General features: G+C 41.2%; 1 protein-coding gene across 3 annotated transcripts in view; it reads left to right on the forward strand.

Moving 5' to 3' along the window:
• Window positions 1-14610, forward strand: part of NELL1 (neural EGFL like 1) — a 286520-nt gene that overhangs the window by 55011 nt on the left and 216899 nt on the right. For all 3 annotated transcript variants that reach the window (XM_021528531.4, XM_021528532.4, XM_021528533.3), the window contains exons 5-9: window positions 1659-1755; window positions 8494-8566; window positions 8808-8890; window positions 12065-12199; window positions 13020-13122. In XM_021528531.4, the coding sequence (XP_021384206.3) occupies window positions 1659-1755; window positions 8494-8566; window positions 8808-8890; window positions 12065-12199; window positions 13020-13122 (491 nt within the window). The remainder of the gene's footprint in view (window positions 1-1658; window positions 1756-8493; window positions 8567-8807; window positions 8891-12064; window positions 12200-13019; window positions 13123-14610) is intronic.

Raw genomic sequence — 14610 nt, forward strand, 5'->3', positions numbered from 1 at the left:
AGACACCTGCTTCCCCATGGAATCCTCTTCCCCATGGAATCCTGCTCCTGTGCTGGATCTTTCCCCCTCCTGCTGTACTGACCTGGCTGTCTGCAGCGCTGCTCCTCTCACATGTTCCCAGTCCTCTCCCTAGATGGAATTGCTGTTGCTCAGTAACTTTTGCCCCTTCTCAAAGGGTTGTTCCAAAGGTGCTGCCACCATCAGTGATGGACTCAGCCCTGGGCAGTGCCAGATCCATCCTGGAGGCAGCTGGCCCTGGCCTTGCTGGATGTGGGGGAGGTTCCCTGCAGCTTCTCTCAGAAACCACCCTTGCAATGCAAACCCAGGGCAACTTGCAACATGAAAAATCACTGATTACACTTTGTGAGCATCTGCACAGACACATGGAGTGTAACCGTGAAGATAAGTTCAGTTGATTGACTTCTATTTTTCTTTGGTGTTTGTTTTTCATATTTGTTTTAAAGCCATAGCTTTAAAGAAATAAAAATAATTTGACCACAGATATTTTCACTTCTTTAAGCTAGGGGTCCTGGCAGCCTCAGGGTCTCTTCTTTTGCCTGTCACACGGCTGTGATTACATGGCAATGCATGCTCCCAGTAAACTGTACAGTCATAGAAATAGATTTCATCCTCTCCTCCATAATTCTTTTTAAGCTTGCTATTTTTGTTTTGAAGAAGGAAGTTCATGGCTCCCTCTGATGTGACATAGCAATATGAGAAGCCAGGGTCAGTAACTCTGGCCTTGAATTTTTCATGTCCTGAAATGATGATATCATTGTAGTGGTCTGTGTTCCTGGAAAAGTTGTTATGGAAACTTCATTACAGCTTTTCTAAAAATAAGCAAAACCCAAAGAAAAACCATTTTAGAACTCCAAATATTTTGTTTATTTAAAAAATTGTGTTGCAGCAATTTTTTCATGAGTTAATTTTAGAAATTTGGTATGCAGATTGCTGCAGTCATGTGCAAGTTTAGGCAGTACATATAAGGATTGCTTATGGACATGCTATTACCTGTTGGACACCAGGCAGACATAAAGAGGTCCCAATCTGTGCCAGAGCTGTGCTAGGGACAGACACAAGGTGGATGTGCAGTAGAGGCATCACACCCAGCCTGAGGAAATCCAGCAACAAGGGGAGAAAGACCCATGTGCGAGGATGAATGACACAGATGTAGAGGCGGAAAAAAAAGGGAGTGGATTGGCATAAAAGTTTTCTTGTGAAGTCTGTTCAAAATTCTAACCAGTCTGAAAGCCTCAAGGGGTTGTTGGATTGGGTTGGATCCTGTGTGTGATTGCACATTTCTCTAGGGTAGAGTTTGAAAGACAACCCTAGACTAAAATGGTCCCATTTTATTTTTTTCCCCTACTGTGGTGGATCCTATTGCTGTTATTTCTTTAGTCTAGTACTGCACAGGTGCACAAGGGGAATTTCAATTTTATGGAGTCTTCGTATATTTGTGGTTTTAATTTTTTTTCTAATTTTAAAGTTGTAATATACTTTCTTCACCACAGTGTGTGATAAATACTGTGTTTAACAAAATGTTTTTAGGGCTTTTATTTTTTCTTCTCTTTTCCATCTTTTATTGTTACCTGATTTTTTCAAGGAAGTTTTCAGAGGAAAGAGAAAATTCAAGTAAATGCAATGTCTCCCTTCTACAGGATTTATGAACGTGTCATTGATCCCCCAGAAACGAATCTGACACCTGAAAGCAATTTATGGCTCGGACAGAGAAACAGGAAACATGGTTTCTTTAAGGTAAGCAGATATGAACTGGCACGTGAGGAAGGAAATTAATAATAGTCAACGAGGGGCTTCCAATCAATTGTCTTAGACTCGTGAGACGTGCATGAAATTTGGTAGGAACTATGGGCAGTTTGTAAACAGCTTGTTTACAAGGCAGAAGTTACTGATATTTATTCCAGTTTTGGGTAGCAAGGCACAGTAGGAGCGTTTATCTGCGAAAGGAGTCCGTGGAGCTGCAAGAGGCCAATCTGCCCATCCTCAGTCTGGGCATGGATTTGTTGCCAAGGTGATTTACCTCCCACTCGGTTTCCATGTGAAGCTGTCAGCTCCCAAGACAACTTTACAATTTGCCTCTTTTCTGAGGATGTCTCCTCAAAGTCCCCAGATTTCCAACGAGCTGGGACAATTACACTGAACTTCTTTCAGCATCGGAGCTCGCAATTTTAATTGTGAAACAGAGGTAAAAGCCAACTTTTGACTTAAATGATAGTCTGAGGGTTGCTCTGAACCTACAGCGCATTTCATCCTCCAGCAGCTGAGCTGTCACTGTGAAGTGAAATTGATAGTATTATTTTATTCTACAGCTGTTGTTTTTACCTCAGCTGCTTCCCACTATTCCACAGATGGTAAACATATGTTTATAGCTACATAGGAAAAGGAAGAAGTTATGTTGGAGTCGCCCATCTTAAATCCTTATTTTATGCAGGCAGTCAGAGCCTCAGAACTCTGGGATATTATATGTTTGTAAATTAATATTTCTACATGTTAACACTTTGGAAACAGCAGGGTAGCTAATGATATGCTAATGAGCTGACCATTTTTATTGATCATAATGAAAGCCGACAAGTGCTTTGCTTTACTTTATGCGTGCTTGAATATTTTACTGACTTTCTTCAGGGCAGAAATATATAATTGGTTGTGGTTTTTTTAATCCTGCTTGAGAGTTTTGGAAGTCTTACTTTTTTATGTTTCTCATTGCAAAAACTTGGGATTTTGCCAGTTTGTAAAGAGTACACATCTCTTTCCGTATATTTATATGCTCAGCAGGATTTCCCTTTCTTTTTCAGAGCAATTTGTTTCACTGTTTTAGCATATTAAAAAATAGATATATTTTCCTTAATGTAAACAGAGATCTGCAGGGAAATAAGAGCATTAAAAAAGAATTAGCATTTTTTGTATGTGAGTTGGAGCCATGAAAATGTGTGCGAGGAAAAGCAAGCTCGTTGTGTGAATAAATTTTTTTTGTGCCTTTTGTTATTGATATTGATACTGTTAATTTTCTTACCACTCTTTCCAGTAAATTGTGCCTACCTATACCCGTGATCTTCACCTTTTGTGCCTCCACTTCTCAGCTCCATCCTGCCACAGCGGGGAGGGGAAGGGGGATGGAGAGGGAGCAGCCTGGGGTTTGGGAGAGTCTCCATGGGGGTACTGATGTGGGGAGTACCATTCCTAAAGCAAGACAGCTTTAATTGGTGGCTGAATGTGTGGCAGGAAGGGCGGGAATAACAAGAGTCAGAGCAGGGGGATAATTGATTTGCTTTAAGCACTTGTGGTATTAGGGTGGAGCACTGGCCTGGCTTGTTGATGGGGATGTGGTGGCTGACCCTGTGTCTGTTCCCTGTTGTGACCCTCACAAGGGTCTTCTGCAGGGCAGGGAGAGGGATCAGGATTACCTTGCTGCTGATCTGTGTGATGTCTGCTTATGACTTAATAACACAAAGGGCAATGAGAGTTATTTTGGATGTGTCCTCAGTGTTGTTCTCCTACCCTTACCTCGGGTTCTTCTGTGGGGAGTCCATTAATAATCATATCCAGTCTGTGGGGTAAAGAGGTGGGGATGATTTTCCACAGCTTTTCACCCCCTTTTCCTCCTTCAGGCCTGTTAAAATACCTTTTGAGAATTTTAGATTTTGTTTGGATTTAAGGAAAGCATGTTCTTGTTGCTATGTCTGCTATGTTTATACAGTACCATGTTTAGAATCAGGACAGGGATTTCTAGGAGGGTCATTCAGAGATCTGCCCTGAGGAGGAATAATCATGAGTTTCATGGAACATGGGAGAAAATGGGCTGGTATTTAGAGAAATTCTCTGCTCTGGTGTTTTGGGATTTCACCCCTGAACAGCTGCAGGACTCTGATAAAGTGACAGTACTTGCAAGAAGAATGCTGGTGGGGGCTCCAGAGTGGAGCAACTCAAGCAAAGGTAAAAATTTTAAAAGGTGAAACATGGAATTGTTTTTGCTCAAGGACCTGGGTCCACTTGGTGTGTAATGCAGAGAGAGGAACACGGTGTGTACCACAAGGGGATCTGATTTTTGGGTAAGAGCAATCTGTACTGTTGATCTGTAGGTATAATACTGGTTGCTGCATGACACTGTCACTGCAGGTCACAGCTGCCATTGGCAGTGAGTGTGGGCTGCTCACAAAGACCAACCTGAGCTCCTGATGCAGCAGCACAGCAGCCCACCTGGACTGGGAGTCATCTGGGGTGGGTAGAGCCACAGTGAAGGACTAAATGAGCTCAATAGATGTCAGAACTCAAAATGTCAGAACTCGGATATTTTTGGATGCTCTGGGCCCAGGTCAGAAGCATCTGGGACCCTGGCAGGCAGCTGGGAGCAGCTGTGATTTTGGGTTTGAGCCATGGAACAATTTACCAACCTTGCAGGAAGAACAAGAAGTCACAAAAGTTTAGATATTAGAGTAGAAGTAGTCACAAAGTAGAGGGAAGAATTTTTGAGTGCTGTACAGGGGGGTTTTGGTTTTGTATATGGGGGTCAGAGGTTTTAAGATGGATTTGGGATCTGGGCCTGCTCTGTCCTCCCTCTTTCTCCTTCCTTGCCTCCATGTTCTTGGTGATGTTGGCACTCACAGATTGGTTTAGAGTAGAAAAGCACCATTTAATATAGGTAATGGGCATTGGGGAAAAACTGTAACCATGTAACACATAATGTACCATGTAAAAGATAGAAAAGCACCATTTAATATAGGTAATAGGCATTGGGGAAAAACTCTAAACATGTAACATGTAATGTACCATATAAAAGAGAGCAGCAGCCCTGGTGGGGAGAGGAGAAGCAGTCGGGAGTCAGAGAGGATGTCAGGGTGTGTGTGTGCCTCTGCCTGAGCTGTGAGCAAACCACAGCAGCCCCAGAAGAAAATCTTTTAGATAACTTGCAATAAACTGCCTTGAGACCAGACAACAGAGACTGCTGAGCCTTTCTTTGGAAGCACGGGTTGGAGGAGAGACTTTTCCACCACACGGAGCCACCTCTGACCCAGGGTGAGCTCCAGCAAACAGACACCTTGGAGAGGTGGCTACTGACTATGGAAGTGATACCTGTGATGGTGTATATTCATATATCCATGTAGTTGGAAGGTATAGGATCTGGGTGGGACATAAGTGGTATAGAAAATTAAGGGGCTGTGGTTTATGAATGGTGCTCCCCTGTTCAGTATCCCCCCCCACCAAGACTCTCTCAAATCACACTTAGCTCTCTCTCACTCCTCCTTTCCTTCCCCTTCCCACTGTGGTGGAATGGAGTTCAGAACTAGAGGCACAAAAGGTGAAGGCGATGGGTGTAGATAAGTACAATTTACTGGAAAGAGTGATGAGATGAGAAAATGAACAGCAACAGCAGCATTATTAACAAAAAATATAGGAGAAAAAATTATTTACATATTCCTGATAATAGATGGTACTGGATGGCTCCCTCCCACACATTTTTCTTGACCATAAGGAACTCTTCCTCCATGAAAGAGAGTCCCTTCCCCTGCCTCCTTTGTGGTGTGAGTGCTGTAGAATAATTCCCATGTCCCAGCCATGCTCTCTCCTGGCTACTGCAAAAATTAACTCTGTGCTGGACAGAGCCAGGACAGCCACAAAAACTCAGGGTTTGTTTCAGGGCTAAGGGCTGATGATAATCATTATTATCAGGTTAGGAAGCTTGAGAAAATGCAGCTGAAGGGAGAAAAAGATTGGTGCCAGATATCTATGGAACATGCTCTGGGATGAATCTGACTGCTGTCAGGATCAGAATTATATGCAAAATTTGTTTTATTGCTGAGGAGAACCCTTCCCCCTGAGGGTCCCTCCAAAGAGCTCGTGCAGCAATGAGCTTATGAATGCCTTGGTGAGAAGGTGATTTACGTTGCAAGGCAGTAGTGTTCATAATTACTGGAGCAGGCTCTATTGATCCTGCTTGTGTCTATGGGTTGTGTATGAGGTGCTTGGGAATCATATTGGTGTTTTTATTGCACAGTATCATGGATATCATTGATATAGTCACCTGACTGTAATACTTTTTGGACTTTTTGTATGGAGTGAAACTCAGTGTGGTGCTGTGGGCAGGTGTTCAGGGGCCTGGCAGGGCTGCCCTGGGATGGGAGCTGATGGAGTGGGAATTATTGGCACGGCTTTGCAGGGCTCAGGAGTCTCAGACACTCTGCTGGTGCCACCATGCAGAGCCTTTCCCAGCCTGGCCAGTGCCACTTGCACAGCTGTGTGGATCATATTATCTCTGTGGGAGAAGCGGGTTTGAAAGGGGATGAAAGGCAATGGAGGAAATGAAAACGCAGAAGTGGGGAGCTCATGGAATGGATGAGCCTTTTCACAGAATGTGGGAGGGCTGTTCTAAGCAGTAGATAGCTGAGAAGTGCAATTAGCTGGGCTTGATTTTTAGTGCTGCAGAACCTGAATTTCATCGTGTAGCTGGTAATCTGCCTGCACCAGATGAAGGCTCTTCAAGCTAGCAAGTCCTGATGCTGAACTGAAGCTTTGATTGTCATTAGCCAAATGTTTTTATTGGTAACATAAAGGTCATGTCTATTTGGGAGGGGAAAAACTGGAAAGATTTTGACCACTGACAAATCCAAGCTTTTGGCTTAATGCTGAAGCAGGAATAACCAGAGCTTTTTCATATTCGTTACAATAATTATGGCTGTAATAAGTGTTTGCCTACAATGAAGTATTTCTGTTAAAAAAATACATCAGCAAAATTTCTGCCCTTGGAAAGTTTACTTCTATGTTTGATCATAATAATTCATTTTCAGATGTTTTATAGACCTAGAAGTCATCTATGTTAGTGAACTGAATTCATGTTCATATGTTATTACATAGTAATATGATTTCATGTAGCCAGAAATTAAGACACAAAATAGTTGTGTTTCCTTTTCAGGGTATGTCTAAATGCAAATCTATCCAAAAGACAGTAAAGTGACTCTGATACAGCAAACACATTTGAAGATGCACCTAAAGAAAAAAAAGACAAAAAAAAAGGCTGGAGAAAAATTTGCCATTCTCTCTGAATGGTATCTTGTTAGCTAGGCAATGTGGTGTGGTGGAACTTCGTAATCTCATTCACTGTTGGTTGAGCTTTTCACTGCAGAGCCTTAAGTGTTGAAGTGTATTTTTATGCCTCACCTAATTTCTCACTGATGACTGCTGACAGAAAGTATGTGAAATGGCTTTCAGGATGTTCCATTTCCAGTGACAGTGTTACTTATGGTTTCATTACTCTCACAGGTGGAAAGGTTAATAAATGTATATACTTCTGCAAGAAAGACAGGGTGATCTGATTATCTCTGTTAATATTTTCAGTTAATATTTGATAATGGGACAGTAAGCAGGAAACAGTGCTTGCTGATTACATTCTGCTCTTTGAACAGATGAGCATGTAAATGCTACTTGCCTTGCCAGACTTTAAGGACTACCTGAGGCCTCTGTTTTGGGTTTATGGGTGGCATGTGAGCAATTTGTGATGCCCTTGGTTTGCAGAATTCACCCTATTGCAATTTAACTGAAAGCTAAAGCACAGTCTGGCAAATCAGTTATTTAATTAGATAATAACTGCCATCATGGTAAATTTCTTTTCAGTTGAAAGAATTTTTTCTATCTGTGAGGAGGTAGAGCTGTGTCACAACGTGATTAACAGTCAGGGGCAGTGCAAATATCAGCACTAGAGGTCCCTTGATTTCCCTTGCTCTTCTCCCTTAGTGGCCACGAAGCAAATGCTTTATCCTGAACTTAAGAGAACAAACAGAAGCTTTGGCATTTTCTGGACTGCCTGAAGTGTCTGGAGTCCCTCAGGTGTGCAGGGACACTGGGCAGGGACATCAGCTGCCTCCTGTGGGGCTGTCCTGGCAGGGCAGGGACTGACAGGGTGCCTGGTTTGGTTCAGGAGCCCCAAAAAACCTGCACTGATTTTCTGCCAGCATCCCTCTGTCTGCCTGGGCTGCAGGGAGGGTGGAATTCTGGCTGGTGGCACAATTACCCAAACTGCCTGTTGAGATACAGAGCGAGGAGGCTTAATGAAACCAAGCCTTGCAAGTGTAAACTTACATCTGGCACTAGGTATTCTCTGTTTAGTGTTTGGTTTCAGTCTTATCTGGCTAAAAAAAGAAGGAGTTTTGCTGTGTTTTCCTTTTGTTTTTTGGAAAAGTGTGTCATAGGCTTGAGCAATGGATATTATTTCACTGCTTTTTTCACCAGTCTCACCCCATTTAAAGACGTTTAAGCAGCTTATATTGGTGATTACAAAAGAGAAAGCAGTATTATCACTGTAATATTCCAAACACACAGAGAGATAGGAGGAGTTATATTTTGTTCACCTTCAGTTATTTTCCTCACAAGCAGAGTAAGCTGGTAATTTTTTTGGTATCCACTGAAGAAATGACTTGTGAAAGAGCTAGTACAGATTGAAGTGAATGTTTGTAATCTGTATTACCAGTTTTCTCTTCTTTTGCAAAGGGTGTTATTCAAGATGTGAAAATCATCTTTATACCTAATGGATATATAACACAGTGTCCTAATCTGAATCGCAGTAAGTAGCAATCTTTTTATTGTCTCTATTTTAGATTTTTCAAACAGATTGTTTCTTTGCTTTAAAAATAATACTTCCAGGCTTGTTATTTTTGCATGTGCTGACTTCCAGAAGGCAAGAATTCTGTATAAACAGATTGCATTTTATGTGCAGATAAATCTAGTGTGATAGATTGTTGTTTATTTATGGGTTATTGTGTTTTTCCTTCTTTTCTGTTTCTTTTTAATCTTTCTCTATTGAGCATGCCCAACCTGCAGTGATTTCTTAAGTCTGGTGCAAGGAATCATGGATTTGCAAGAACTCCTGGCAAAAATGACTGCAAAAGTAGGTACCTAAGCTTCTTTTTAGTTGCCCATTTCCTTTCTTTCCTTCCATAAGACAAAGATGAGAGTATTTATTCGTTATGCCATTTCTTATACCATGAAAATGATTCTATATTTTCATAGTAAAGCAAATTTTTTTCTTGCTGTCTGCAGTAGTCTTATGGATATAGCTCTGTGGTTGCTCCTTAAGCTCAATAATGTTTCTGTTGCCTACTTTATTATTTGTAAGGTAGTGAAAAAATACCCAGAGTCTGATTGTTTTTTTTTTTTTTTTGTAAGAAGCCTTAGCTTGATTTCCCTTTTCATGTTGGGGGATAAATGCAGAAACAAAAGAGTGAAATCCCTCAACAATTTCCTCACCATGTGATGCTGTCAGAGGGGGGATGTTTTCTTGTGGTGTAGTCTCCTTCCTGGGAATTGAAATGAGGCCCAAAAATGAAAATGCCTGTGAACCTCTGTGTTGACCTTGACAGCAGCTGTGGTCAATGGTTTTTATCAGTGTAAAAGTCAACTCAGCTCCAGGTGATGTGCTGTGGGCTTGGGTTTGTGGTTCTTTTCTTTCTCCTTTTCCCCCCAGCTTTGGGTCAGCAATAGGGTGAATGGGAATCTATAGTGTTGGGGATTTTTTTTTGTTTGTCTGAAATGTTTGAGGTTTTCTTTAGGTTCTGCTCAGGCAACCTCGGTGTTAAGCCAAGGCCCTTCAGCAAGGTTCTGCTGAAGTTTTGGGATAGGAAACTCTGTTTCAGAGGTGACCAGACACCTGATCTGTGCTAAAAGAAGAATCTGAACACTTTTTGAGGTTACTGTTGATGAGCCATCTGGTTTGTGGTAGAGGGTAGTTAATTGTCTCTTTGAAACAGCACTTACATGCTAATTACTTAAATCTAAGTGCAGATGCAACCAACCTGTAGATGCCCTTACTCTCAGTGTAGTCACTGTAGGAATTTCCAAAACAGGATTTGCATAGAAGTGCTGCTTGTGTAAAAAAAAAATGACACCTTTTAATGCACTGCCTTCAAATGCTCTTTCCCCTTCCCAATAGGAAAGGGGAAACTGTTTTTTGGAGAATGTGTGTTATGCTGGCAATCCTCTTACTCAGCTGACATGCTTTGGACAGGCTGGATCCAAATGAAAAATGTGCAGCTTTTAGTTCAGTTTTCTGCTTGTGCTATGAAAGGGAGGCAATTATTTTGAGCCCTGCTGGTGGTATGAGCAAGTTCCAATTATGCAGTGTACTGAGTAACTTGCTTTCTCTGATGTTAATTATATTTTTGCTTGCTAGTACTTTATGAGGGGAAGCAAATAACACAGTATTTGTACTGCAAAGACTCTGCCCTTTCATAAAGTGGTGCTGGCATAATCCTTCATTGCAAATTCCTTTCCTGTTACAGCAGTCCACTGACTGCTTTGTTGCAGTTGTGTCCTGTTGGTAAGGCAAAATGCATGCAACAGGAAAGGAAATTAACTCGGTAGAAAACGTGCAAGTCAAAAACAGGGGGTCTGGAGAGAGGCATGAAGGTTTGTATCTGCCTTTTAAGTCCTAGCCACAATGGCCAAGAGTTACTAATGTAGACACAAGTGTGTTTTGTGGGGATTTGAAGGGCTTTGAAGAGATCCTGTCTGGCCTGGCGTGTGGTCAGAGAAAGGCTGCTGATGTACAGCAGCAGCATCCCAGCTCCTGGTCCTGCACCAGGAGATGCAGAGCACGGACAAGATGTTTTCAAAAAGTGTCTTGGTGTCTCGTTGTTGCTTTTAGGCTCCACACTACCCAGATTTCAGCTCCTCTCTCAATCTCTCTTTGGTTACAGCTGTATCACAGCACTGAATAGAGGAGCAAGTGTTGTTTGCAATGAGTGTGTATGTGCAGTTTATAGAAATTCAGATTACGGAGACTCAGGGTGGGAAGGAAACATCCAGCTACTGGTTTCAGGCTCCAATAATTTTAGTAGCTGTGCAAGTTGTGCAGAATGAAAGCAGCAAAGGGGGGCTCCCTGCTGTACCTCTGCTGAGCCTGGTGGGCTCAGGGTGGGACACAGGGGCTGTGCCAGTGCTCCAGAAGAGCCCTGGCTATGGCAGATGGCCATGGAGTGCTATGAAAGGAGCATTTGATCATGACCTGTAGCAACCTAACCACCCTTACACCCTCTTCCTACCTGTGTTTTGTGAAGACACGTCTTTTAAAGACCAATAAATCATAGTTTTTAAAGCTTATTTTATTTTTGTCATAATTTGAGTTAAATTCTGAATCTCTCCAGTAGATGTGTTCAATTGGTTTAATTTAGTGTCCTTAAATAAAGACACAGTGTATGTCAGGGTGTTACAATCTGACTAAATTGTTAATTTGCTGCAGGAGAAAAGGGTTGTGTTACATTGCAGCATTCCCCACTGCTGGGCTAGAGTACTGTTTGTTCCTCTAAGTGTGATGGCTAAAATAATTCATGTGGCTTTAACAAGCCACTGAAATCAGTCTGGGCATCTCCTGCACTTCTTTGAGTGGAATATAACTTCTTTTGGTAAATTATGAGCCTCCACTAGGGTGTGCTTTGTATTCAGATGTGTTTGTTACTTGAAGACTTCCAGCACAGAAATTTCTACTGAGCCTTTCCTTGCTGGAAGTCAAAAAGGTTCAATCTTGGCTTTGATTAAAGTCAAGAAAAATCAAGCACTTGTCTTCATTTATGGACTAAGCAATCTGGTTTATTTACATCATGGGTTTATACAGCCAGGGATACTTTCACAAATCACAAAATTTTCCCTGTAAGTTTTGATTTTTCTTCTTTAATTTCTTGTATTTATTTTGCCAGAAAAAAAAAACCAAAAAAAACCAAAACAACCAGAAGACTGTCATCTTTCAGTTATTTGTATGGGCAGGGAAGGAATGCACATATTTGCTGCTAAATATTAAGCTTCTATTTCTGTTGTAACAACCCTAGCCACAAGCCCAGGGTTTACTCCAGGAGCATGGTTTCTCCACTGATCATAGTGCAGGATGACCATGTGCTAACTCCATCCAAATCTGAGGAATAGAGTTAGTTTTTACCTGCTGATTTTCTGGTTCAGCGTTTTGAAGGTTGTGGTCAAAGTTGGTTTTGCTAAAAATAAGTGTAATGGTTTTTACTTTTTTAAAATAATGTGTTTGAATTGCAGAAATCTCATCAAGTTATTTCATTTATAGTTAAATTATGCAGAAACAAGACTGAGTCAATTGGAAGATTGTCATTGTGAGAAGACTTGTCAAGTAAATGGATTGATCTACAGAGACAAGGACTCATGGGTTGAAGATGATCACTGCAGGAATTGCACATGCAAAGTAAGCATTTCTGAAGAGTTTGAAGGATAGGATCTAATGAAAATGTGAAAATGGCCCTTGAATACATAATGTTCACTTTGAGAATTACTGTGTTTTTAGTATGTGTCTAGTGGCAGCATGGACAATAGAGGGGGGGAAATGGTAAAATAAATAAAATTTTGACAGTCCTTATTTGTAAGCTTCATACATAAAATCTGCCTTCCCTTGACAATGCTTTAAGGACTTTGTGGTTTTGGGGTGAAGGAGTGGCATTGTCTGTGTTTGGTTTGGAATTGTTTTCACTGCAGTAGCTTTTTCAAAAAGGTTCAAAAAGGAGGCTTTATCTTAATGGTATTCATAGATGCTTAGTTGCATCTTGCATGGTAACAACTTGCAGATTCGTTTTCAGCATTTATCAGGCTGAAAAATACAAGGGACAAGAGGAGGATTAGTATGCAAAACTTGTGTCTTTGAAATTATTTGATAAATATCTGAAGAGAGCCTTTGTTTGCTCAGGAAAATAGAAGCTTGATTGTTAAAAAACTCCAAGACGATAGGAACAGCATGCAGAAAGTAGGGCTTATGTTCTTGACTTATGTTTTCCAGTTAATGTATTTTGCTCTGGGTTGGGGGGTAAAACCAGTAATATCAAAATCCTGAAGGCAGTACACCATCAGCTGCACTTTGATTAATTTTGTAGTTGGATGGGATTAAATCTGTCACTAAAGGTTTGTGATCCAGAACGGTGTTTTCATTTACTTAAATAGTCCTTAGTGTTTTGTGTGAACCACTCGCTCGTCGCGCAGCCGTGGCTGAATTTTGTGCTGACCCCTTTGCTCAGGGCGGAGCTGTGGAGTGCCGGAGGATGTCCTGTCCCCCTCTGGAGTGTCCTCCCGATGCCCTGCCCGTGCACGTGGACAGCCAGTGCTGCAAGGTGTGCAAGGGTGAGTGCACCACGCAGACCTGGCTGCTTCGCCTTCTGTTCCAGCACACTTCTCCTTGTCCTGCCAGCAGGCACCTCTCGGAATGGTTTCCAGAGATCCTGGTGGTTCAGGTAACGTGAGGCATAGTGGCAAACACTATGACTCTGAATGCAAACCTCACGTTTAGGAAGAAAATAAATAATTGCTGAGAAATGAACAAGCATTACAAATTTCTGAGGTACTATTTTTACCTATTTTTAGTATAAAATTATTCGTCCTGTTGGGAAGACTGACTTGGCTCCAGTTGGTGTCTCCTCTTGATGTTGAGGAGCACCAAGTCTATAGTCTGAACTTTCTTTTGTGATTTGTAACTAACCAAGCTGTTATCTTTTCGCCTATCTTTTATTTCGAGTTAAAAGACTGTTCTTTAAAATAAACATGACAATATATCAGACCCTGGCTTAACATCGCCGTGTGGAGCCGTAGTTTGCTGTAATTAATTTCCAAATAAATTAATGAGAAGAAAGAAAAGCTAAGTACATTTTGTGATTGGTGTTATTATCAGCTTTCAGTTCCTTTTACTGGGAATGAAAGCTGTTAAGTAACATTCACAGAAGGAATATTCAATATTGGTTACTTTAATAGTAGTACAAGGAACAAAGACAATTTATGTATGAAAATTTTAGCTGTATACAAATGCCAGTCCTACCTTAAGAAGCACAAATTCTTTTTCCCCTGATCTGTTCTGGAAGATGCATAAATGTCATGCATGAGCTTTTCAATAATTTATTAGGACAGGGATGCTGAATTATTTTGGGATTTATTAGGAAAATAATAACACTTTTTTAGCATTCTGTCACCCTTCTTCAGTCATTGAATTCATTAGTTCCTTGCACAAATATCCTTTAGCTGTGATCTTGCACTTGCTCTTGTTTCTCATGTAATCTCATTTCTCTCATATGTCAGCATGAATATTCTGCATACTAAAAGATGTTCATGAGCAGAGTACTTGGGTGGTAAAGTGGCCATGCTGGCCTGTGTTATTTGTCTCAAAATATTTTTATTTGTAACACTGAAAGTCTAGGAAATTCTTTCATGAAACTGGATGTATGCACAAGGGTCAAAATGTGACACGAAGAAATTGTAAGGCACAAAATTGCAGATTCAGTGTATGCCCTCATGAGTAAACTGTTCCTGTTCTTTGTAATGGAAAGATGAACAATCAAACTTGCCTTTTGTCAGTGATTGGCACAAACTTGACTCGTTATTCTGACAGGAGCTCGGCGTGTCAGTCAATGGGAAGAGACGTATGGAAGTTGATTGAAATTGATTGTAAATGCCAGCTCCTTGACAAAATGATGTGCTAGGACCACAGTTAGTCACCTCTAGGTAGATAGTAGTAATTGCAGAGGTTTTCCAAAGAGCTGCACTGCAGGTGTTATTTTCTCTGTGCTTTTTCTATTTAGCTCTGATAGAACCATCAGTTGTAATTTGCTGTCTCTAGGGATT

Source organism: Lonchura striata, chromosome 5, assembly GCF_050655825.1.
Source record: "Lonchura striata isolate lonStrDom1 chromosome 5, ASM5065582v1, whole genome shotgun sequence".
In the NCBI taxonomy this organism is placed as follows: domain Eukaryota; kingdom Metazoa; phylum Chordata; class Aves; order Passeriformes; family Estrildidae; genus Lonchura; species Lonchura striata.